Source organism: Penicillium citrinum (genome assembly GCF_028827155.1).
Source record: "Penicillium citrinum strain IBT 23319 chromosome Unknown utg000003l:1.0-4596430.0:1.0-4598250.0, whole genome shotgun sequence".
NCBI classification, from domain to species: domain Eukaryota; kingdom Fungi; phylum Ascomycota; class Eurotiomycetes; order Eurotiales; family Aspergillaceae; genus Penicillium; species Penicillium citrinum.
In genome coordinates this window covers 692,188-717,613 of record NW_026622688.1, presented here as the reverse complement: position 1 = coordinate 717,613, position 25,426 = coordinate 692,188, and the positions used below count along the sequence as shown (strand labels likewise).

General features: G+C 46.7%; 9 protein-coding genes across 9 annotated transcripts; 3 read left to right on the top strand and 6 right to left on the bottom strand.

The window, feature by feature from the left end:
* Positions 1-516: 516 nt before the first annotated feature.
* On the bottom strand, positions 517-1,503 carry N7469_003531 (uncharacterized protein; the record flags this gene model as incomplete). Its single annotated transcript, XM_056642451.1, has 2 exons — positions 517-1,096; positions 1,187-1,503. The coding sequence occupies 2 exons, from the start codon at positions 1,501-1,503 to the stop codon at positions 517-519; spliced, it is 897 nt and encodes a 298-aa protein (XP_056501863.1).
* A 2,386-nt stretch (positions 1,504-3,889) lies between these two features.
* N7469_003530 (uncharacterized protein) lies at positions 3,890-4,811 on the bottom strand (the record flags this gene model as incomplete). Its single annotated transcript, XM_056642450.1, has 2 exons — positions 3,890-4,698; positions 4,751-4,811. The coding sequence occupies 2 exons, from the start codon at positions 4,809-4,811 to the stop codon at positions 3,890-3,892; spliced, it is 870 nt and encodes a 289-aa protein (XP_056501862.1).
* A 1,871-nt stretch (positions 4,812-6,682) lies between these two features.
* On the top strand, positions 6,683-9,938 carry N7469_003529 (WD40 repeat domain-containing protein; the record flags this gene model as incomplete). Its single annotated transcript, XM_056642449.1, has 2 exons — positions 6,683-6,970; positions 7,929-9,938. 2 exons carry the CDS (start codon positions 6,683-6,685, stop codon positions 9,936-9,938), a joined length of 2,298 nt encoding a protein of 765 aa, XP_056501861.1.
* A 1,685-nt stretch (positions 9,939-11,623) lies between these two features.
* Positions 11,624-13,351, top strand: N7469_003528 (histidine phosphatase family protein; the record flags this gene model as incomplete). The annotated part of the gene is made up of 3 exons (XM_056642448.1): positions 11,624-12,248; positions 12,308-12,437; positions 12,505-13,351. Coding segments are annotated over 3 exons (1,602 nt in total), but the record flags the coding sequence as incomplete, so codon positions are not given.
* Positions 13,352-13,597: 246 nt separating this feature from the next.
* N7469_003527 (dolichyl-diphosphooligosaccharide--protein glycotransferase subunit OST1) lies at positions 13,598-15,260 on the bottom strand (the record flags this gene model as incomplete). The annotated part of the gene is made up of 3 exons (XM_056642447.1): positions 13,598-13,723; positions 13,779-14,814; positions 14,920-15,260. The coding sequence occupies 3 exons, from the start codon at positions 15,258-15,260 to the stop codon at positions 13,598-13,600; spliced, it is 1,503 nt and encodes a 500-aa protein (XP_056501859.1).
* A 237-nt stretch (positions 15,261-15,497) lies between these two features.
* Positions 15,498-18,244, top strand: N7469_003526 (pseudouridine-5'-phosphate glycosidase/carbohydrate kinase family protein; the record flags this gene model as incomplete). Its single annotated transcript, XM_056642446.1, has 7 exons — positions 15,498-15,684; positions 15,752-15,960; positions 16,015-16,114; positions 16,170-16,211; positions 16,275-16,505; positions 16,558-16,855; positions 16,924-18,244. 7 exons carry the CDS (start codon positions 15,498-15,500, stop codon positions 18,242-18,244), a joined length of 2,388 nt encoding a protein of 795 aa, XP_056501858.1.
* Positions 18,245-18,340: 96 nt separating this feature from the next.
* N7469_003525 (dienelactone hydrolase) lies at positions 18,341-19,959 on the bottom strand (the record flags this gene model as incomplete). The annotated part of the gene is made up of 3 exons (XM_056642445.1): positions 18,341-18,669; positions 18,734-19,447; positions 19,569-19,959. 3 exons carry the CDS (start codon positions 19,957-19,959, stop codon positions 18,341-18,343), a joined length of 1,434 nt encoding a protein of 477 aa, XP_056501857.1.
* A 490-nt stretch (positions 19,960-20,449) lies between these two features.
* On the bottom strand, positions 20,450-21,309 carry fmn1 (riboflavin kinase; the record flags this gene model as incomplete). Its single annotated transcript, XM_056642444.1, has 3 exons — positions 20,450-20,740; positions 20,835-21,074; positions 21,193-21,309. 3 exons carry the CDS (start codon positions 21,307-21,309, stop codon positions 20,450-20,452), a joined length of 648 nt encoding a protein of 215 aa, XP_056501856.1.
* A 909-nt stretch (positions 21,310-22,218) lies between these two features.
* N7469_003523 (Zn(II)2Cys6 transcription factor domain-containing protein) lies at positions 22,219-24,471 on the bottom strand (the record flags this gene model as incomplete). Its single annotated transcript, XM_056642443.1, has 3 exons — positions 22,219-22,236; positions 22,309-24,149; positions 24,258-24,471. The coding sequence occupies 3 exons, from the start codon at positions 24,469-24,471 to the stop codon at positions 22,219-22,221; spliced, it is 2,073 nt and encodes a 690-aa protein (XP_056501855.1).
* Between the last annotated feature and the right edge of the window lie 955 nt (positions 24,472-25,426).

The following is a 25,426-nucleotide window of genomic DNA, read 5'->3' as shown; positions in this document are numbered from 1 at the left end:
GTCAACTATAGTGACAAACAAACCACAGAGATTTCTTACGGTAGTAGCAAACCGCGCCTCGGGCTCGAGGTCCAAGTTGGCATACTCCCGGCAATCAAGATTAATAGCGAGTGCAATGCTCATTTCTCTGACCGTCAATGGCCTGGCAGCCCCAACAACAATATGGAGAAGCCTGCGAGCTTTGTTCTCATCGAGACTTTGGCTCAAGATCCGTTCATAGGCCTCGCTGACTGTTTTGGGAACACTCTTGATTGCACATGAGAAATATCCCCCTTCCAAAACACGCCTCAAAACTGACTTTTCTGAACAAATCTTGTGAAATTTTTGATTTGAATTCTGACGGGACTGACTGATTCCCAGCCAACCAAGAAACTTTGTGGGCTTTGCACTGATTTTTCGCTTTCAACGTTAGTTTTGCGTATTTATTATGACAGAACTGAAGATTCTCGATGAAATTTACAAATTATATATAGCCCTGGAATTTTCTCCCGCCGTGTGGCCCTTGACTGGGTGAACTTAGAACTTCTCAGTTCGAGTCCGGGTATCTAACTCTACCGGTATCTGCCTCCCCTGTGGATCTAGCTCCGCACAGCGCACAGTATTTCTATACACAGCATTCAATTCTGCTGGCCCTCCCATTCTCTCATTGGAAGACGGGGCCACCTGCACGGCATCAATGTTATCTGCCTCCTCAAACTTCAAGTTCTTCTTCTTGCGCTGGACCATCCAGCACAAAATCGCAATTGTGATCATCATTATTACCCCCACTGCCGCAGCTACCCCGATTCCGGCTTTGGCACCTTTGGAAAGAATGCCGCTGGTCCCATGTGTTGCATCTTGCGTTTCAGCTCCTGTTATTGATTCGCTGCTGGGACTGCTGGTAATAATGCCAGCTGTGGTTGTTTTCGGTGCAAAGTCGCCAGACTTCCAACGTATAGAGATTCCCTGAGCGTTGATCCCATCCGCTCTTACCGTGCTCGAGGTCGTACCGGCTTTTGTGAAGGTCCAAAGTTGATCTGAGTAGGCATTGTAGGATGTACACACATTGTGTGTGTACCAGGCCAGCCTGGTGGTATCTGGATTGGCTGTGTAGTTACTATATCAGGATATCAGTTTGAATTTCCGCGAGCACTCTAGCCCCGGCCAGAGGAGGAGACCGATCGTTACATTGACAGCGTTCACTTACTCAGGACAGCATGTGGCCTGTGTTTCCGCCTCACCATCAGATGTCACCGTGTGGTCTTTAGCAACCCAATATCCCGAGGGACAGATCCCTGGAGAGTAGTAGAAGTCCGTACTACTAGCCTGGTAGCCCGTAGGGTAACAAGATCCCGTCTCTCTGGGACCCAGACTCATCCACCAGCTAGTATCGGTTCCGGTTACGATCTTGTCGTAGTAGTCGGTTCCGGAGACGTATTCGATAAGCCATGTGTTGGTAAAACATGCCGCTGGAGGGGTGAAAGTTGTAGTTAAGGATATAGGACTGTCAGTGGTGGCCGACATGATGTCCAGCTGCGCGCATATGCTAGATAGACAAATTGGAAAGGCTTGCAAGGGGAAATGCCCCCTAAATAGACTCTTCAACACCCCTCACACGTTAAGTGCTCTCTGACACGCTAAGTATGCAGCCACTAGGTCTGCGATGGGCTTTGTCTGATGTCGGCGCTTAAGGCATTATGTGGATCTCCTAATCCTATTACGGGAGATCAGCCCCGGCGAGCTATACCTAGAGTGGGTTATGACTGGGGGCCAAAAGACTTGCCATTTTTTTACCAATTAGACCTCTGCTATCACTCTCTCTACTATCATTCTCTCTGTCATTGTAAGGGTGAAGCACTTGTGCTGGATTGGAGTGTTGAACCCTTAGGCCAAAAAGGCAATCAAGATGTCAGATCAAGATCTGACATGTCCAGCACGCTATATATACTACTAAGGCACGTATATTAGAGGTTAGGCTAGAGCCTAATATAGGAGATCGGGTACAACCCGTTACAGTCATTATTCTCAGCAAATGTTCTCTGCCAGTAAATATTCTCTTTCAGTAATAAAGGTGCTGGTAGTTGAACGCTTATGCAGGCGCCGCGCTAACCGTCACTTCGTCAAATACGGTATAGGATGTGACGGTTCGTAGGAGGCCGTTTTCCACTCCTCTTGTTCCGCCTTGTGCACGTGACTCCAAACACCAGCATGTTGGTTGGCTCTCGGTGGCCCATCAGTAAGTTGCGGCCCCTCGTCGCAGGGTCCGTAACACTGGGCGGCCCATGGGTATTGTACAGGTCTAGTACTGATATCTAAATAATTCTGTTGTTTTGATATAGTCTAACAATTTTTTCTGATTTTTGTTATCAATTTATTGTTTTGATAGATAGATATAATAGTTGAAACAGCAGAATACTATTATTGTTGAACAGATTTTGTACTTTGTTGCAGTCGAAAAAAAAAAAAAATTTACTACTATATTTTGCAAATAATTGATTGAACAATTTCAAAATATAGAACAAAATTGAATAGATATATAACAATTTTTGATAAATCTATCTATAACATTTTTCTCTGAAATAGATTCAGTTATTGAAAATTTATTGATTCGAAAATTCATTGTTGCTATTTTATTCTCTGAATTACGACAAATCTCAAATGAGGTAGTATCGGCTCACTTGAGGCTCGTCATTAAGGTACATGATCAAGGGTTTCGTTAGGCGGGTTTGGTTCGATTGCATGGTTTCCAGTGGGTAGTCAGACACCTGTTCAGGCACGCCCATCAGGTGTCTCTGTCCCCGCCATTCTGCCCTACTCGCCTCTTTCGATCAGTGTTGTGCTTCGTAGCTTGAATTTGCTTCTGTATACGGCATCGATATGAGTGGGGACGGGAGATGTACCTAATTCCATTGACATGTTCCACTTTGTCCGCTAAGTTACTATCTTCGAGAATTCCACAATAGCCAATTGAGTGCTTACAGATCTGGTCGATTTGATTAGTATATCTAAAATCCGTTGTCTTCATGTACTCACTGGCTGCAGACTTTGCGGGACTTTGAGTGATTGATGCAGCAACAGATGAAGAAGTGTGTATTCTGGTTGCCCTGGTACTGGTTAGCTTGGAGAGCTGTTTTAAAGTGTGCGAGGGAAGCCGATACAGCAGAATTTCTCGAGCGGGGGGTTCCGCAAACGCCGGCGTAGTCAGGTTTAGAGGCTGATGGAGAAACCGAGCTCATGGAGACTTTGCTGAATCGGTCCGAAGTACTTCCAGCGTGACCGCAGTACGTTGTAATACGTCGAGCCGCCTACACACAACAGTGCACATCATTTTGAAGATTTTTGCAGGTCTCGTTGAGGTTTGTTTGTTTACTTTTTTTGGTGATTGCTACTGAGTTGACTTACTCCTGCTTACTATTACTACACATGGGTTGCTTCAATTGGCGCTATAATAATGATCTTGTTTATAGGTGTTGGCCCTTTTGTCCAGCAGCTGGTCACTGTCAGAGACCAATTGGTACCTTCTCAAATTACTGCATCTATCAGTCGGGCGCGCGTTCCTATAATGCCACTGCAACCTACGATGAAACGAATTCAGGATGGGAAATGAACAAGGAATCAATAGCTTTTTACTTAGTACAATGCTGTGCTTGAAAAGCATAATGCAGACGCGCCATTAAAGCCCAATTGTCCAACAGACAACTGCAAAATTCTCCCTTTCCCGTCCCTAGCTGTCTGCTCCCACTGCAGTAATATCTCACATTTACCGGATTCGAGCTCCAGTAATATTCCTTGCTGCACTGCCCACAGTCAGTACTATTACAATTACTCTTTGCCTACTGGGCTTCAGCTCAATATCAGGAATATCAAATCCGATACATTCTTCCTTCGACCGAGAAGGTAACTGATATGTTCATCTTCCCAGTCTTATGGTACGCTTCCGCGACAAGCCCCAATAGACAGAACCTGCAACGAAGACTAGGGCACTACCTTTGAACCAGCCACTCAGCCCATAGTTTGTAGCCGCTGGCATTGCACGAGAGTCGAAATCGGTTTGTGCTTTTCCAAGTTCCGCATGAATATTGTTTGAAGCCTCGAGGGAAACGGTATTTTTTCGTTCTGTTTCGTCCGGTGTCGAAGTTGGTGCGGGGAGGTCATGACTTGCTTCTGTTGCCATCATCTTCGCTGTAGCAGTAGCGAAGGCAGTAGCCATAGCAGCCGTAGTTGCTGGGGCGTATACGAATAGACTGGTAGAAAAACACATCTCAAGGTCTGAATAATCCCCACTGTAGAAGACGAAGTCAACGTTGGACGTTTCACCCGGCGCGAATGCTGTCATCTTCGATGTAGGAACGTCAAGATAGCTGGTTTGGCCTGTCACGATGGTGGAAAATAATGGATCAAGATAGCCCCCGTCGGAGAGAGTTTGGCAAGAGTTGCGGTGTATGGGAACCAGCATAATGGTATATTTATTGTCGCATTCATTGGGATAAAATCCATCTAGGCTTTTCTTAACGTATCTATCCTTGTCAAATTCATTATCATCGTCGTCATCGAGAGTGTCGTCGAATACAGTGTCGTCGAAGATAGTATAATCAGCTTCGTCATCGGCGATATCAATTTCGTCCTCGTTGAATCCGTATCCATATGACCATTCGACAGAAAAATCATCAGTTGAGACTGAGTCTTCTCCGAAATGGAGGACCTCAATTCCCTCTTGGTCTGAGCATGGTTAACCACTTTCCAATCTGATATAAGGTACAAGTTTATTTACCCAAGAAACATTGAGCTAGGATAGCCGTCGTTGTATAGAAAAATATCAATAATATGCGCATTGTGGTGGGCTGATTGCCGCATTAAAGGATTTGAGGATCATGAATACATGTGTATTATGGGGATCCAGGGGAAAGGTACAGTAACTACGGAGTAAATCGAGTAGGGAGCGAAAAAGGCGCGCCACATTGCCCCGAAAAAGCAAAGTCTATGGAGACACAAGCTGATTGGGCCCTCATTCTTTGCTCAGAGGCCCATGCGTTTTAAACCTTGCACTCGGGCGTCGGGAATGTTTTCAGCCTCAATCGGTCGCAGCCCTCGAGAGTTCATCTAGACTCCTCGGCATATGCTGGCTTTTGCGGCGCTATTTGATCTTCTTGATACATCATAGTACATAGTAGTATCAATCAGTCACTATAATTTCTCCGGAGATCATTGGGCTAAGGAAAATAAGGGAGACAAAGAAATTCGTGATTTTGTAATGTGACTGAGAAGGATTCGAATATATCTGAAATGTACCAGAGAATGTCACGTTTAGAATTCAAAATTTCAAAATCGACATAGCAATGTTCCTGGCGCATTCACTTCTGCAGCAGTCGATAGGGGACAGTTCACCATCAGCTCACTGCTAACTTATACCGCCTGTAACATCAATATGCCTAATCCGTTGGAAATACTTGTAGTGCAAGAGAATAGCTAAAAAAATACTTGCCTTAGTACATGAATAGTATACTCCTCCAGTGCCTAGTGGGAACTGCCGTGTTATTAGACTGCGGCACCAACCGCAAAAACCGTGGTTAACCTAAAACCTAACCAAAACCGCAGCGGTTTTGGTCTTCATTTCAAGACCTCGCGATTTTGCGGTTAGATTTTGGCTAGCATTTCAAGGCCGCATACCAGATCGATTCGGTTTTGGTTAGTACCTCAAGACCAAATCCAAAACCGCGCCGCAGTCTACTAGTAATAAACCTAACACTGCTCCGGAACCTGAAAGGGATTAATATAAATCAAGTAATCTAGCACCAAGCTAATCAACTACTTCTTATAATGATGATATACGGAAATTGAATCGGTTTTAAGTCTAACACTTCAAGTCCGATGTATGGGATTGTATTTCCTAGGATGAGCAACAGTCTGCGGTGTGTAGACCGGCGGCAAACTCTCTCTCTTCGATAACGATTTTGAAGAGCTTAACATACAACAAGTAAGATACTCCCCTCCCATGCTTCAACAATATTAAATTGCGGTGTAAATTAGATGGGCTGCTCTAGGCGGTCTAGCTAATCGATACAAACTAGCGTCTCCCCGCATTTTCTACGAACCCCGATGAGTAACCATCCTTTCCTACAACAGGTACTATATGCAAAGGAATGAGATGCCATGGAGTCATCTACATTCGAATTTGGGGCTCTTAATCAAGGCAATCAAATCGGCAATAACTCGGGCAATATCTATTTCACAAACCCATCCAGCCAAGGTAATAACACTTATGATTTGCGCAAATTACGTGAACTTCTACCATGCGTCAAAAATGCTATTTTCAATTCCAATAGCATTGAGTCTCCTAGCTTCTGTCACCCCAAAACTCGAGTTCAGGTTCTGGAAAACATTCATCAATGGATCCATGGAGATGAAGGCCATATATTTTGGTTAAAGGGGCTTGCTGGCTCAGGGAAATCCACTATTGCACGAACAATTGCTCAAGATTGTTCAAATTCTCAAACAGGTTGTGAATCACTCTGGGTGGCAACTTTCTTTTTCTCTGATAAGGTTAGGTCGGCGGATCAACTTGTGACCTCGATCGCCCATCAGTTAATAACCCATCCACCGTATGGAGAAATACTTGGAGAAACACTATGGCGCGACTCGGGGGGCCCTAGGGATACTCCTGCCCGATCAATGGATGCGCATGATCTGGGGTCCTTTATCCAAAATGAAAACCAAATTGCTCACTTTGGTCATTGTGATCGATGCATTGGATGAGTGCGAAGAGCAGGAAAAGCTGACACAATTTCTTCGACGCGTTGAAGAGAACTCCCAAACTGGTCAGGTTCGTCTTCGACTTCTGGTTACTAGCAGGATGATGGTCCTTGATTATTTCACTCGTCAAATATCCCACTGCGCTTTGCAAGATATACCTGTTCATGAAGACATTCGAATCTTTCTCAATAACACTCTGAAGAAAGGAAATGTGGCATGCGATAAACAGATCGATGATCTCGTCAGAATGTCAGGGGGTCTATTTTTATGGGCAGAGACTGCCCGTCGTTACATCACCAAAGGGCCAAAACATACACTGATGAAACGAGACCGTTTGGAAGAAATCCTTGCAGATCACAGGGATTCCGAGACTAGAAAGGCGCTGGACAGCATATATTGCACTGTGCTTGAATCTCCTCTCCGTGATTCTGAGAAGACAATGGAAAAAGAAAAAGATTCGAGAAAATTTCGAAGGAAAGTCGAAGTTTGCACTTCAATAAAGCGTCTTCTCGGAGATATAGTTGTGCTATTTTCACCGCTTTCTCCAAAGTCATTAGGCGGACTAATTTCCCAATCTCCTAGTAATATACGGGCTACTCTGCAAGATTATCGTGCCATCATTGATATCCCGGAGGACGACTCGAGGCCTCTACGCATGCACCATGCTTGCTTCGGCGAGTTTCTATTTGATGAACAGAGATCTGGGTCTGGCAAAATTAATTTCCACGTCAACACCCAACAGGCTCATAGAGAAATGACAACTCATTGCATGCGAGTCATGAGAGGGATGTTGAGGCAAAACATTTGTGGCTGCGCATGTCTATGCGCTTCAATTACCGAAATGAAGGAAGAAAACATCGCTTCTGAGATTAATTATGCCTGTCGTCACTGGACGAAACATTTGAGACAGAGTAAAAGCATGGCCATTAAGTCAGCTGATGTCTTGTCGTTCTTAAAAGCCCATTTCATCCACTGGCTAGAAGCTATGAGCATTCTAAGAAGGATATCGGAAGTAGTGAGGTCCATCAAATATCTACACTCATTCTCCCACGCAGAGGTAACCAACTTAATGTTTCCTATTTATGCAATTAATATACTGAAAAGTGATCTAGGCAAATGTAGAACTATCAGACTTTCTATGTGATGCCAAGCGATTCATCTTCAGAAACCGACAGCTTGCTGAGACGGCACCCCTTCAGCTCTACACGTCTGGAATTATATTTTGTCCCAAAAGTTCGGTAATCAAAAGGATATTTGGCAGCGATGGGACATACTATAAGCTACGACCTGTCGAGAAAGCATGGAATCCAGAGTTACAAGTGCTGGAGGGCCACCGCAATGGGGTGAATTCTATTCATTTCTCATCTGGTCATGATACTCCGCTGCTAGTATCTGGCTCTTGTGATGGCACCGTAAGTCTATGGGATTCTGATACAGGCGAGCTACGCTGGATCCATAAAGGTCGTCCCAGACAAGTCAACTCAATTAATTCTGTCGCCTTTTCACATGACAGTAAGCTGTTCGCATCTGGGTCTCATGATAAGACCATCGTTCTTCGCTCTGTGGGCACAGGGAAAATTCGCAGGATCCTTCGGGGCCATAAGGGCTGGATACTCTCTGTTGCTTTCTCATTCAATCCTCAACATCAACTGCTAGCATCAGGGTCTCAAGATAGATCTGTACGAATCTGGGATTACAATACTGGCAAGCTTAGTTATGTTCTTTCTGGTCATAATGGGCAGATCAACTCGGTTGCGTTTTCACCTTATCCCAAGTCACACCTGTTGGCATCGGCCTCTCATGATAAGAATATCATTCTCTGGGATTATGTTACAGGAAAAAGAGTCAAGACTCTGGGTCATTCAAGTTCAATTACATGTCTGGCCTTTTTGCTCAAATCTGATACTGAATTAATTGTATCCGGCTCTCGGGACAAGAATTTACAGATCTGGGACTACAAGTCAGGAGAGAAACAGATTCTCTATGGCCATAATGACCAAGTAAACTCCATTTCCTGCTCACGCAACCCACTTAGTCCGATACTGGCATCTGGTTCTCGAGATAAGAGTATAAAAATCTGGAATTACAGCACACGCCAGTTGCTTTGGACTATCAATGGCCATTCCGAGCAAGTAAAATCGGTTGCTTTCTCATCCGATCCTGATTCTAACCTGCTAGCGTCTAGCTCCGATGGTTGTTCTATTAAGCTATGGGATATTAGCATGACTGGACTAGAGCAGTTCTCTCAAAGACGAGGTTCTGGTAACCCTTCCGCTCTCGTCTTTTCGGACAATGGCGAAATGGTAGCATCTTGTTTCGGTGGTCAAGATGTGAAAATATGGGGATCTAGCACTGGAACGCTATTGAGAACGCTCGAGAAACACTCGGACAAAGTTGAGTGTCTTGCCTTTCTACCTCTTCCCCATTGCCAGATACTAGCATCTGGCTCCCGTGACAAGACAATCAGGATTTGGGATCTCAAAACCGTCACACCATACGAACCACTGAAAGGCCATTTTGATACGGTCACATCCGTTGCTTTCTCACCTGATGGTCGGCTTTTGGCGTCTGGATCTTGTGATAAAACCGTCAGAACCTGGGATATCAACACCTGCAAGGAAATCCGAAAAATGATGGGCCATTGTGCTCAAATTAACACAATCACCTTTTCTCAAAGTGGTCATATACTTGCATCTGGGTCTGATGATAGGACTGTCAGGGTCTGGGATTGCAATACAGGCAAGCCTATCTATACCCTGAGGGGCCATCTCAAAGCAGTTATTTCAATCGGCCTTTCCCCAGATGGTCAAATACTGGCATCAGGCTCTGGAGATGGGGCTATCAAGCTGTGGGACACCAAAACTGGTGAACTACGGAAGACACTCGAGGGCCACCTTGGTCCGATCAAGTCCGTTGCTTTTTCACCTGATGGTAGTCTGTTAGCATCTACTTCTTATGATAGAACCGCCAAGATTTGGGGTCCGATATCAAATGTGTGGCAACATCTTGAAACGCTGAGGGGTCATTCTAGTTTCGTATGGTCTGAGAGGAACTTTGGTGTATCTATACAAGACTCTCAGTGGATATACTACCATGGCGAAAGACGGCTGTGGCTGCCAGCAGAATACCGGAGGGCACGCTTGGCTTTGAATGGTAGTGTTCTTTGTCTGAGCAACTCGTATGGGCGAGTTTCTTTTATCTCCATGTAGGAATTCTACCGTTTGAAATTACGAAAAGACCCGTTATACTACTTTTTCACCACGTAGCTGCTTCACAGGCAGATTATATGGAATGTACCCTTGCTATAGACTAGATGTAACAACTCTGTGCATCTGACTAGGTAGTCAGGATATGGAAAGCAGTGCTAATCATTATGGCAATATTAATGTAAAGGCATGACATAATATTCTTAGCCTGGCAAGGTGTAATGATATGTTTGTGAATTGGGAAGTCCCAAGGCATCTTCGATGGCCTAGTAGGTTCAAAATGTCAAATGATATTACCTGTTTTCGTTGTAGTAATCCGAGAACCGATTTAGCCGTTTATGAATCAACGAGAGAAGGGTCATCTCGAGTATAGAAAATATCGGATTCTGCACTTTCAGCGCAAATGTAGCGAAAAGTCTGAACCTGGTTTGAGCTGTCGAGAAAGGCCTATCATATCTACGGACACAAACGCAAAAGACTCGATAATCCGGATACAGGTAAACAATGCGTCTCCTCCCCCTTCAACATTATCCATTCCTCTGTAACGAAAATACTCAGGGGTTTTTTCGGAGGCAGTGGAAGGTTTCTGAATCTGTTGTAAGAGCCGTGCCGGAAAAAAAAAAGATAAACGCAAATTCGCATCAAAACTGAGAGTATGGTATTGTACCAGATTCTGCGTCCCCTAGCTTTACTTCACCATTCCAGGACGTTCATGAATACGTGGGGGGGTTCTCTATATTAGGTTCATATAGCCAAAGAATATTCCAGTCTTCAACAAGTAATCCGATATGGTGTAGTGGCTAACATCGCCGTCTCTCACACGGCAGCCGGGGGGTTCGATTCCCCCTATCGGAGTTTCTTTTTTCTTTTTCTTTCATTGACTGTCTGTCGTCTTAATTCATGTCTTTCTATTAAGGAAATGACATTGCGCCATGGACGCGCAAAAACACTATATGCTTCTTATTTGTATGCATTCTGAAAAATCCTTTTTGGGAAAGTAGGAAGCATACTATTGTTCCTAATTCTATGTATCGATTAGTCCCAGCTATTTCCATATCGATATTTAAATCTATCCGATGAATAGCACGCCTTTCTCCGGTAATATTTCTTTTGCAGCGCTCATGGACTGATATATATATGTATCTAAAACCAAGGTTGGACTTCACAGCCGCGCAGCGATCCAAATATTCTGCCACGTGCATCGATCAGCCCTAAGCGCCGATGAGCTTAATTTTACCAACATTACATTCCCTACTCAATTTCGCAAATCGTATCAAACTGCCCCAAACGTGCAGACTGCCCCCCCAGAAACCCATATTTACACAACACCCCTTATCATACAGGCTGAGTTTCCGCCATGACAGCCCAACGTCACATTCTAATCAAACCTTCCCAACTTCCGGCAAAGATCGGCGTTGAACAAGGCTGCAGACCGTGGAACAATAATAACCCGACTAAGTGGGACAACACGCGGATTCAAAGATGATTCCGTGAGAAGGTAATTTGCAATTATCCTCAATTGCAGAAATACTTCTCGCGAGAGAGTCTATCGCGTCAATTCAATACCCACGTGAGCACCCGACAAGTAAGCGTCGTCCAAGGGATCTCAAACTCGACCGCATAGATATCCGCTATCAGGGAGGGTTCTACCGCGATAAGATTCCCCTCATTTCTCCAATACAGAATAGTACTCCTCAATTGAAGCAGCCATGAAGGGATTCATTGGAGCAACAGCGACTCTCGTCGCCGTGGCCAATGTCGCTACTGCGACTGCTACTTCTTCTGCCTCTGCTTCCGCACCTACGGGTACTGAGTACGCGTCTGGGTTTGACATGACCAAAAGCTGGGCTAATCTCAGCCCATATAAGGATGCCAAGAGCTTTGGTTTGTCCAAGGGCGTGCCTCAGGGTTGTGAGCTGTCGCAGGTACATGTTTTGCATCGCCATGCGGAGCGTTATCCCACAGACTACCCCCTTGACGGCGCAGGCATGCAGGACTTCGCAAGCAAATTGACCAACTATAGCAAAGCTCACCAAGGCAAGGACGTTGCTAGCGGTCCTCTTAAGTTTCTGAATGATTGGGAATATGTCATTGGCTCTGACATTCTCATGGAAACTGGCGCTGCTACTGAAGCGACTTCTGGCGCTCATTTCTGGATCAAATACGGTCGTCCGCTCTACCGTCCTGATCGGGATAATGTTGCTGCTTGGAATGAGTCTCTCAATGTCTGGCCTAATGGTACCTCTCGTCCTAAGCCCGTTTTCCGCACTACTTCCCAAGGCCGTATTCTGGAGAGTGCCCGCTGGTGGCTCAGTAAGTAGCAAATCATACAAGACAAATTGTTACCTGGCAAATGACTAACCTATTACTAGGCGGTTTCTTCGGTAATAGTGGCGCCAACAGCTCTTATGATCAGTACGATCTTGTCATCATCCCTGAGACATCTCCGTTCAACAATACCTTGGCTTCCTATGAATCTTGCCCCGGGGATATGACCGAAGGGTAAGCAAACACTGCTAACCACCCTAGCCCGTTCCGCATGAATAGGCAGCGTTAACTGTTCCATAAGTGACAATGCCGCCAAAACATTTATATCACGATACACCAAGGACGCACGTACCCGTCTCTCGCAGTACTTCCCCAAGGACTTCAACCTGACAGCAATGGACGTCCTGGCCATGCAGAACCTTTGCGTATACGAATACACCAGTCTAGCCGGCTCATCATTCTGCTCACTCTTCACTGAGCAGGAATGGAAGGACTTCGCTTATAATGTCGACATCCAGTACTACGGCGACTATGCCTACGGTTCACCAACCGGCCGCGCCCAAGGCATCGGCTACGTCCTCGAACTAGCCGCTCGCCTACAACACAAGCTGATTACCACAAGCGACACCAGCATCAACTACACTTACGACAACAACGAAGCCCAATTCCCCTTCGACCAGCCCTTCTACATGGACATGTCCCACGACGACATCATTCTATCTGTAATCAACGCTCTCGGTCTCGACTATTTCAAATTCGGTCCCCACGGTCTGCCAAGCGACTTGCCCCATGCTCCATCCCAGCGCAACTTCTCCCTAAGCGATATGACTCCCTTCGGTGCGAGACTGATGTCCGAGATCTGGTCTTGCCCTGCCAATACTTCTTTCGAAGAGTTGGACCCCGTTTTGTATACCAACCCGACTCTCAAAACTGACGATACTACCAAATACATTCGTTTCGTATTGAATGGTGCCCCGCTCCCGACTAAGGGCCTTCTTGGCTGTGAAGATGCTAAGAATGGATTCTGCCCTGTTGATGGATTCTTGCGTGGCGTTCCTACCTTGAAAAAGAAGGCCCAGTATCAACACGCTTGCTTTGGCAAGTATCCTACCGGCCACCAAGTTGCAGATGGTGTTCCACGCTCTTAGATGAGCGTAAGGCAAGGCCGAGACAACGATATCGACCTTGAAGAAGCCGGATCTTCTGTACTACGAGAGATTATCTCATTCCAGATCGCTTCCCTCTTGTACTATACCTAGCGATAGTTTATTATATAGTAGGTAATGAATGGCCGAGAGAACTCGATTTGTATTTAACTCGAACATGAATATGAAAACTGATACAGCGGCCTATGAAAGACAATGTGAAACATGCTTCGTTGCAAAAAGGCAGATTTAACGCTTCTTGATGCTCACATCGATATTGCCAATTGCCCAAATGGCAACGAAGACGGAAATCAGACCACCAAAGATGGTCAGCGGCTTGCGCAGAGCATCCATCAAGGTGTAGTCGTAAGTCACCTGAGATTGAATTAACTATTGTCGAAACGGAATTTCGCCTTGAGAAAGAACTTACAATCAACTCTGCATCCCGTGCCTCATCAGTCAAACTGTCAACCTCCAGGGTCAAAGTGGTCCGGCCAAGGGTATCCATGAAAGTCTTGTAAGAGGAGAGACTGGCATGAATTTGGTTGTCACCAGGAAGACCATTGCTGGAAGAACCCTCAACAGTCTGGAAACGGACATTATGCGCACCCTCGGGAAGGACAACGCGCACAACGACACGTTCATACTGGACACCCTCGGACGCCTTGAATCCCTGAATGAGGGGTACTTTGAGGATCCATGAGTCGGGCGTGGTTGTCTCGCGCAGGAAAGCGGCCAGATCATTGTTCCAACCGACCTTGAAGCTATAGTTCCAGCCACCGAAGATAGGGTAGCGGGGCTTCAGCTCCAGGTTGGCGGCAGTCTTACCGTTACCAGGGCGGTAGCGGCTGGTCGAGATGTTACCAATGTCGTCGATGAAATATGGATCGACGGAGCCGGGCTTCAGAGGGTATGTGATTTCGCGCACAGCGGATGTCGGGGCACGCTGGTAGTTGGAGAATGTCCAATCAACACGGGAGAACTGGCTGGACAGCTCAGAGCCGTTGTTGCGAAGCCAGTAGCGGTCCTCTGTTGCGAGGTTTCCACCCCAGTGCGAGACTTCCAGATCACGTTCCAGCAGGCTCACGGTGGTGACAGGGTTGGTGAACTCATAGCGCACGGTTATAGGGTACTCGGTGCCGGGGGCGACCTTGGCGGTGTCATAGGGACCGTAGGTGTAAGTAGCGCCCTTACGTTCGGGGTCGGCGCCAGACTTGAGGTCCGATGTCGTAGTGTAATCCGGAACATTGGTGCTGGGGAACTTGACCTTGGTCTTCTGAGTGAGGGTTTGGTAGGCGGAGGGCACGTAGGCCGAGAAGGTATAGGCAAGGTATTGCTTGTCGTTTTGTTGGATAGTCGCGGGGCGAGGGCTCAATGAGTTCAAGACTGAGTAAGAGATCCCAAGAGTAATTTGGGATTTCGGGGCCAGAGGCTCAGGAAAGTGGACGATAAAGTATTGGTTGTCACTGTGGTACGAAGTGTTAGCAACAGCTCCATAGCTCCAATGGCATTGTATAGCATTGCATATCCAGCCACTTGACAGTCATTGGCTTCTCTCAACCAAACCATACCTTGAAGGATCTACTTCCGTAGCATCCACCACAAATCGGCCCTTTTCAGTGGCCTTCTTATCTCGAACCTCGAAGCCTCCTACCCGCTCAAACACGTCTGTCGGGAAAGGAATGTAGTAATCTGTCTGGGGCTGCTTATCGACATTCTCCACAACAACATTGACAGTCTCTCGTACATATCCCTTCTCCAAATTGGTGTTTCGAACAAGATTGGTATTCTTAAATACCTGTGGGGGCTTGAAATCGGCTGGAAGAGCAAGTCGGGATGGAGTGGTGAGGTTAGTTGCGGTGGCCAGGCTGGACGTTAACAGCCCAAGCACTGTGGCGGTGAAAAACCTCATGGTTACCGAGGAATACCACGCCCTAATATATTCAATTGCGACAATGTGGCGTGAATGGGGTGGTCGTTTCACAGTTCGAGGTGGATGAAGCTGCTGAGGTGTCCCCAGTGTATAAATGCGGCTACGGCGGGCGGAGCGGCCACAAAGTGCACCTCCGCCTTATCGGCGATAAACAGCTTCTCCTCATTTTCTACTTTACTTCATTGCTCCACCATTGCAACAGTGTAACATTACACGATGTTGGCTAGGACTGTTCTTAGGTCACCTCGTTGGAGGCCGATATCTTCTCTACCTCGAGCTAGGTATCTTCATGGATTAAAGGATAGTCCTCAAAGCCGTTTTTTGAATGTATCCGAAGAGGTACGAGATGCTATCGAGACAGGAAAGCCAGTCGTCGCATTAGAGACGACCATTTATACTCACGGTATGTCCAAGACACCTTCCAGCTTACTAAATTAATCTGGAAGAGAGAAGAATACTGAATATCCTAGGATTCCCCTACCCCGAGAATATTGCTTTGGCATCTCTGTTGGAGTCGGTGGTCCGAGTTAATGGAGGAGTGCCCGCAACTATTGGTGTGCTTGGGGGTATTGCCAAGGTTGGAATGAGTGCAGATGAAATCATTGAGCTGGCTTCAACTGCAGAGAGCAAGTCTGCTTTGAAGGTGTCCCGCAGGGATCTGGGTTATATCTGTGGCATGGTAGGGCTTCCCCGCATTTTGATGCGCCGGATGTATCAGCTAACAATATGCAAGGGCATGGCTGGAAAACGTATACACGGTGGTACTACTATCTCTGGTACCATGATTCTATCAGAACTAGCAGGAATTAAGATTTTTGGAACGGGTGGACTTGGTGACTATCACGTTGTCTTTCGCTTCTTATATTTAAAACTAACTAATGCTTTCAGGTGGTGTTCACCGTGGCGGTGAGAACTCAATGGACGTTTCTGGTATGAGATTATCCTATATATTAATTCAAGATGCTTCTCATACTCATTCTATGATGCTTCTAGCCGATCTCACGGAATTGGGACGAACTCCAGTCACTGTCATCAGCTCCGGTTGCAAGAGCTTCCTTGATATCCCTCGAACGCTGGAATACCTCGAGACCGAAGGTGTCTGTGTAGGTACTTTTGCTGATGGCCGGGAAGGCGCAGTTGACTTCCCTGCTTTCTATACACGAGACAGTGGCGTGCGTAGTCCCCGCGTCATTCAAAATGAAGCCGAAGCCGCTGCTATAGTCTGTAAGTTTGATCAACTCGAATCCCCTCGATCCGATGAATAACAATATATTAGATGCTCAGTCAAAACTTCAGGTCTCGTCAGGAATTCATTTTGCTAACCCTGTGCCTCTGGAATTCTCTGTCCCCAAAGCGGAGATGGACCGTGTCATTGAAGAAGCCGTCCGCCTCGCAGACGTAGAAGGCTACCGAGGGAGTGACAATACTCCTTTCGTATTGGCCAAGATCAAAGAACTAAGCGGAGGCAAGAGTGTGACAGCTAACCGTGCATTGATTGAATCAAACGTCAAGCGTGCCACACAGGTGGCCGTGGAACTGGCCAAATTGGAAGCCGTTGACGAAGGAACGTCGGGGTGAGTGGGATTCTTAGATACAGAATGAAACAAAGTACTAAATCTCTGGACTTTTCCTCTTCGTATAGACATCCTATGCCTGTTTTCTCAAATACAAAGTCGGAACAAGCCCCAATTCCGAAACAAAATCCTCAACACATCACCACTGAATCAACACAACCCCAGAAAACCGACGTCCTCGTCGCAGGCTCGCTTGCTATCGACCTCGCCTGCAACTATACCCCATTCGACAATGAACGGGCTCAGATCGCTCCACTCCCTCACACATCCAATCCCGGTATCATCAGCCAGAGTCTCGGCGGCGTCGGCCACAATGTCGCCCTGGCTGCCAGTTACATCGGAAGTGAAGTACTCTTCTGCAGTGTCGTAGCCGACGATCTCAGTGGCAGAGCAGCCCTCGCTACATTGGAGAAAGAAGGACTGAGTAATGCAGGAATTCAAGTCCTACCTGCCACATCAGGCGCGCGAACAGCGCAATACGTCGCCATCAACGATGCAAAGAAGGACCTTCTCATCGCCATGGCTGACATGGGCATTGTAGAACTTTCGGAGCAACAGCTAGATCTCGAAGGGTTCTGGGAACCTCTTATTCAACGCAGCAAGCCTGATTGGGTTGTTATTGACGCGAATTGGAGACCAGAGGTCATTGCAAAATGGAGCAGCATTGCCCGCAAAAACGGGAGTCGTGTGGCGTTTGAACCTGTGTCAACGGCTAAATCACGACGCCTTTTTGGACACGATGCTAGCGGTGCGGGTGCGGCGATTGGACCTGGAAATACAATCCCCAATAATGTGGTCAGTCTTGCTTGTCCTAATCGACTAGAGTTAGCAGCCATGTACTCTGCCGCGAGAGAAGCGCTCTTATTCGACTCGCCCGGATGGTGGGATATCATCGATTCAATGGGGTTATCGCCGACGGGTTCAAGGGAGCGTTTGGTTTATGCGACATCAGCTGCTCTTGTTGACGAAGGTCTTCCGCAGCAGTCTATTCAACTTCTACCATTTATTCCATGTTTGATCACTAAGCTTGGTGATGCGGGTGCCCTGCTCACTCAATTGCTACCACCCGGTGATCCTCGCCTGACAGATCCCGAGTCTGCTCCATATATCCTTGCTCGGGCTTCTGCTTCTGCCGAAGCTACTTTTGGCGGTGTTTATATGCGCTTATTCCCTCCTGCTGCTACATTGGCTCCTAACGAGGTAGTCAGCGTCAATGGGGCTGGTGATACCCTTCTCGGTGTTGTGATTGCTGGCCTTGCGAAGGCAGGTTCGGCAGCACGTATTGAGGATATTCTTCCTGTAGCGCAGGAAGCGAGTCGGAGGACATTGACCAGTGCAGGTGGTGTGAGTAGAGAGTTGGTTGATCTGCGTTCAAGTTTGGAGAAGTAAATACCAGGAAAGGCACTTGCATGTCTAATGATATCCATTAAAGCATAGCGCTTAGGAATGCATATTGAATTTTTTTTTTTCTACCTCTATCATAATTTACTCGTTGCTTTGTGGTACAAGGCTCGGGTCTAGTAGTCCAGCTTGCACTAATACATCCGCTTGATCCCAGTATAAACTCTGATGGACAATCTTGTCGGCGCAGAAAGTTGCTACCACCACAACAATGACCTTTATAGGTCGATTCGTAGGTTTGACGTTGGGAAGTAACCATGGAATTTCTGCCGTGTGTGAGAAAGAAAGTGAAAGTTCATCCACAATTCTATCTGCGCCTACTGTCCGCGACAATAGGCGAAGATGCTGACTCGTTGGTCCAGCAGGAACAAAGATATGCGAGAAGAAGGATCTCAAGGAGTCAACACCTGAGCCTGGAAATAGTCAGTGATACTTTCACTCTCGGAAAAAGTTCAAGCATAGTAGAGTTATACATACCACCCATCTTCGTAGGAACACATGCGATACTAGAATCCCGTTCATGACCCAACTCATTACCTGTAATCAACTCCATAATTGCCGCAGACAAATTAATTCCCCCAGTATCACCATCCTCCGATTTCCTCTGAAGTTCCTCCAACAAAAGTGCCCAATATTTCTCCCAAACAGTCTCAATATCATCAACAGCCCAATTACTCCCCACCCCAAAAGCACGCCTCAAACAAGCCAACGCCCGACTCCAGGCCAACCCCTCACAAACACCATCTTCCTCCGCAACTTCTTCCGTAACAATGGCATTATCAGCGAGATCTGATGGAGCCGACCTTCTCGCAGTTGCGAATTCTCGCTCTGCAAAACGGAATCCCGCGTCTGGGTATGTATACACGTAACATCGATGACGCTTTTTGTACGTGACATCACCCTCCGAAGAAGAGATTGTTATCCAGGGCCAGAGGGTGGCGGGATCTGTTTTGGAGCCCGGGATGTGCACTTGAATTGGTAGGTAGGAAGTGGATGGGCCGGGGTCGAAGATTGAGGACGTATCGCAGCAGGCTGGGGCACATTCTTCTTTGTTATATGGGTGGTTTGGAAGGGCATCAGTTGATGTAATTGGGTAATACGCGATCAGAGCACAGAGTCGCGGGAATGGGTTTGTATTGCTTGCGACGAGATGGTGAGAGGCGAGGAGGTAATATGCGGGTCTATTGAATGCTTGATTGGAATTAGTATCGGTTGCTTTGCTTTCTTTCGTACACTAGTATGCTAATAGATCCAGAGACAATTTCACTGTGCTCTGTACTAGTATAAATGAGTATTCTGGATTCAAACATACCGACAATAGCATATCGTTCTCCAGCCTCAAGTTCATCTTCTCTCAAATGAACCACATTTTCCAAATGTTTCCGATCCCGCTCGGGATCACCAGCACATGTAAAAGATATATACTCGGTATCAAATCCCTCCGCCTGATACCGGTGTAAAATTCTCTCATCAACTTCAGGCGTATCAGATATCAGAAGCAAATGTCTCGGCGAGGGTTCTTCTGCCGGCGCACGACGAATACGTTTATTAGAGCTAATGCTCAACGAACGATGAATCCGACCATGGGAAGAAGCTCGAGCTGGTACTGGCCCTGTTGATGCTACAGCCGATGAACCGTTCTGGGATGGGTTTGAGCCTGAGCTTGTTGCTCGTCTGGTTAGGCGTCGGAAGACGTTTACCATTGCGGTATGGTGAGGATGCGGGTATAGCAGTAGTTTAGGAATGTTCGGAGTTCAATGGGATTGAAATAGTTGGATTCTTTCAATGCCGAGACTTCCGAGGGGAAATTCTTGGATTACATCGGACAAGACGTGAATGCGACTGCCTTCGGTTTTGCCAATGGATGCCAATGGATGCCAATGCTTAGGGTTTCTTGGTGTGACGTCGACGAGTCACGATAAGATAGCAGGCGTAGGGCTGACCTGCAGGGGGAATGGCATGATGATATTCCTTGGGAATGCTGTCCCTTTTTATTATTTAATTTAATTTGATTTATATTTTATATTCACCAGGGAATACTAAGAACTGTAATGGATTCATTCATTCATGATCATGATCTATGCGTATTACAACGCCATCTATGGGATGCTCATCCACCCATTGATCCTCCAATCATACCATCATCCATCATATAATCTTCACCAGTAATAGACACACAAATTAACCCCTCACTTAAAATTTAACCAACCACTCCCGATCAGCATCAACCTCCTTAGAAGCCGTCCCATCATCAACCAAGTACCGCAAATACGCCGGACGCAAAAGACTCTGCCTCGCAACCTCACAATCAATCCGAATATCTTCAATCAATGCCTCCATCGAGACATAATCGAATTCCGGTCGGATATATCCTAGAATCAATAAATTCAATTTCGTGCCGTAGAAATCAGGGAGTCGATTGAAGGTTGGTTGTGTCTCTGCTGTAGGTGAGGGTTGTGTCGTTGGTGGCATAACGTGGATTTCCTTCAATGAGTCAGTCAATATTACCTTGCTGGAATAACAGAGTAATTCCACTTGCGAAAAAAAAAAAATGAATGCAAGAAAGAGAGAAACTCACCACCGATCGCACGGTATTCTTGTAAAATGGATTATACCCAATACTCAAAACAGCAGGTAATATCGAACTACGCTGCGCCTCAACACTTCCATTTCCATTTGCATCGCCATTGCCATGACCATGTCCATTCAAATCACCACCATCCGGCGCAAGCGCAACAACACCATAATAAACTCCCGTCTGAAGATCCGGATGTTTATCAAGGTCATCGGCAGGGATATTTGCAGTCGGGATACCGAGCTATCACCAATTAGCTTTTCCATCCAATCAAGCACGCTGGTATAGTCTAGCCTAGCAGCACTGCAGAACGGCCTAGCTGTACCGCAGTACATCATAGTACGGAAACGAAGCAACATACATCTTTACTCCCCCTGCCAAACCCCTTGATAACAGGACCAGATAATCGAACCGGAAACGGAGATTCAGGACCAGAGTCCGGTCCCGCGACTGGATCGCGCGGTTTATCGGGTCTCATTTTCTCTCTGCGCTAGCGATGTAATGTACTTGACTAGAGACTCAAGCTCAGACTTAGCCTCGACTCAGCCTCTTCGACAGCGTCCGACTGACGCGATTGTAATTGTGCGGGTGAGTTTTGGGGGGAGGGTGCCGGGGCCGGTGAGCTCCGAATGTGTGTTTGTATTGTTTCGGATGGAGATGCTTTTTTGCGAGGTGTGAGGTTTAAACGAGTATCCGCGGGAAACAGGGTCGAGGCGGGAATTTGTATGGCAAAGGTACTGGGAATTTTGCGATTCGGGCTCAGAGGAAATTGGACTTGGGGAGGGTTTCGTGATGAGGATGGCGGGGCGATAAGATTGATTGATGCCTGGGGACTTAGGTGTGAATTGGTATTTATGGTACGCCAATGGGAAGAGTTGATTATATGATGACCATACTATACGATCTCATCTACATAGTAGTGTCTAGTAGAAACAATATACTAGGAGCCAGCCATCTGATTAGTTACTATCTACTATTAACTATTACGTGGTTGAGAACTGTATATTGCAGCATAAAAATAGCATTCAGCATTATCTCATAACCGAACCCAACCCAGATATCATTTTTAATCCTTTTAAGCGCCGCAATCAACGAGAATATCAATCGGAAATTGCCAAACGCCAGGTATATGTACGAAAAAATCAAAACAGGAGACACACAAGAAAAGCAAAAATCAAAACGAGATAGGGGAATCATACAGTCCCAAGAAGGATATATACCGAATGGTCGTGACTTGCGGAATCAACAAAGTGCACGAAAGTAACGAGAAGAGATAGATGAAAATATCCAGCAGAGAAATAGGAATAACAAGAAAGTATGGTCCAGAAAAAAAGGGGGTATGAAACACATGAAATATAGTATAAAAGGTAAAGGCAAAAGACCGAAATCAAATGCAGGGCAGGAACTAGATAAGAAGTTAGTTAAAAATAAATCCATAATAGCTGGCACCTTGGGGAAAATATTATAAAAAACTCACGTTCATAACGATAAGCATCGGGATATCAAAAACATCTCGCTTCACTGTCCAGCAGTATGCGCATTCGACTTTCCCATCCTTAAATCCCAATTGATTCATGCCAGCTTCACCAGCAATCCCACCCTTCCGTAAATGATTATTCCATTTACCATCATCAGACTGCGCCGCTTCCATATCATCTTTCGTCTTATATTTCAACAATTTACATCGCGTCATCACACTACCACGCGAATCACCAAATGCCAACCGAGCAAAATCTTCATAAAACTCCACAACGCTATCGTCATCAAGAAGTTCCGCTAAAAAGACCGGTTGCGGGCGTCCACCGGTATTTTCAGGATGGGAACTGCGTGGTGTGAAACTTCCACGTGATGTCGTCCCAGAGCCTGGTGCGGTGGTTCCGCCGGTGTTGACGTTTAGATTTGGTTCTTTGCCGAGTAAGACGTCTTTCTTCCAGCCTGTGAGGATACTGAATTCTTTGCCCACGGCGGCAATCTCGCCGGTACGTCGACAGACGATTGTTGGTGTGCCACAGGCATTTATGAAATCTTCATATTCCCACAGTGTTCGCTGGAAGCATTTTTCCATGAAGATGAGATCATCTCGATTGAGTGTTTTGGTGGTTGCGATGAAGGATGGTCGGATGGATGCGAGGGCCTTTGCTATTCGGACTGTTTTCTGTGGTGTGAATCGGCGTTGGATAAAGGCTGTGAGATTATGGAAGCCGCTAGTATAAGCGTAGGGTTCTTTGACACTTTCGTATATGGAAGATGGATTGCGATGACGTCTCTTCGGCGCAACGTGAAGAGCTTGATGCTTCAAACTTGGTGTTGTAATCAGCGGTCGCTGACCATTTGGTGCAAGATTATTCGATTTGGAGGTATGATTGAAAGATGGATCTTCGAATCCGGAGGTCGTCACATGCGGGCTGGTGGCTGATCCGGGACTCGTGAAGTTCGCAGGGCCACTCTCAATTGCAAACGCATGTGGAGGATCTGCTTTCATATGTGCGGGCATCATGCCATTCTGACCATATACTCCGCCTACATTCACATGCGCTCCCGAGGCCTGTCCCGAGGACCAGTCATTCAGTAAAGGATCGCCAAACATGAAGGGCTGTTGATTCCCCGGACTTTCTCCAAACCCGGGAGCTGGCGTGGAGAACTGTGCAGACCCACTGCGGCCGATCGACCCTCGTTGCGTTGCTGAATCGGTCGGCGAATCACCGGCTCCTGTAGCCATATGGCCAAGCATACCGAATTCGAGAGCACCATATCTGTTCTCGAAATTCATGCTTGACAAGTCAAAGTTAAAGAGAGCGGGGTCACTGGGATCGAAAAAGGGCCCCGCAAAAGGATTCTGGGGGTTGGTATCACCGGAGATTGCGGTGCTGGGAGTAGGTTGCTGATTGACGGCAGAAGATAAGCTTGAAGTGCGACCATTGGCACTAGACTTGAGATTGAAGGTGGGCGAAACAGGGGATTGGGTAGTGAAAGGACTCTGACTGAGAGAAGGATCTTGATGATACAAATTGTAAGAGCCCGACGTCGGTTGTGATTGCGGCTGCTGCGGTTGCGGCTGCGACTGTGGCTGGGGCGTGGGGTAAAAGTTGGTGGCATTATTGTTGTTGTTATTGTTGGTTGGTGTCGGTTGTTGCTGAGGACCATTTCTGGACACCGGGAGAGAATTGCGAATCCCGTTGTTATAGAAGTTCCCACCCACCCCGGGCATCAGTGCTCCGTCTGGGGCATCGTGGAGATATTTTGCCTTTTTACGAACTCCATCATGGCATGCGTCCTGCAACCCGCGCTTGATGCAGCGTTGACATGGCCGTTCATCGCCTAATTGGAAGTTAGTCGGGAATCTACGCTTGTCTTATGCGGTTCAAAGAGGAGGAGGATGAAGAAGCAAAGCAGATCAGAGCAAAGGAAGCAAAGGAAGAGGCATACCGCAAGTCAAATGAGCTCGCTGACAGGCAAAGCAGGCTCGTCGGGCCTTTTTGCGGCGCGGTCGCGAGGGGTCCTTGGCGTTGGTCGATTTACGCCCATTATCCTTCCCATCGCCATTTATCCTGCTAGAATCCATAGTCTCAGAATGTTCCGTAATATCGGCAGAATCACGATCATCAGGATCCGCGATCGGCGAACCGTTTTGCATATCCATCTTTTATTTCGTCATGTATCCCACCAGTAGGTGAGAAACGTGAATGCCGAGGAGAGAGTCAGAGAGAGGGGCGGAAAAATGAAATGAAAAAAAAAATCAAGTAAGAAAAATTGCGCAGCCTTCAGCGAGGATGTACAAAGCGCAAAAAAAATACTACAAATCCAAACCAAACCAAATTTCAATATCAATATCAATGAAGGGCAGCAAAAGCACCTTCTAGCTTCGATCTTGAAATCCGGAGGTGGCGACGGGCATCCGCGCGGGCAGCTTTTCTCTCGGCGTAACGGGTATGTATCCACGTGTTTGCCGCGCGCACGATCTGCGATTGGGACCTGAAGATCGTAAAGTCGACCAGGATATTCAGAGATATTCCTTTACCGTATATCACCCAAGGTTTCCCACAAATCACTTGTTTTGGTAATAGCAGTAGGCAGTAGGCAGTAGAGGATAGTTCAAGCTATAGTTGCGCGGGCGCGACTATTACCGGCGGGGGAACGGAAGGCCGAGAGGTTGGTTGATAAGATCGATAATGTGAATGGGGGACAATCGAGTCGAGTCCGGAGAAGTTGAAGAAGTGATCAAGTGACGCATTTGAAGGAGGTTGGGTATGCGCCGAGGCTGGAAGATTCGCGACAGACACGAGTGAGAGAGAAAATGCCGCAAGCGTTTAGGGAGTGGAGTGGAGAGTGGAAGAAGAGTCGGCGCCCTGCGGGGAAGGTGGAAAGTGTCAAGAATTTCCAGGTGAGGGGAGATTATGACCGTGAGGAGAGACACAGCAATCTTTGTGAGAGGAGGAGAAGAGGAGAGGAGAGGAGAAAAGTAAGAAGGGAAGTAAAAAAGTGTATGGATTTCCTGGGGTAGAAGAAGGAAATGAACCAAAGTCCAAATTGGATCGGAATGTTCCCGTGACTCTGTGAAGTCTAAGCAATTCAAGCTGGGACTTCCAACCGGGCCG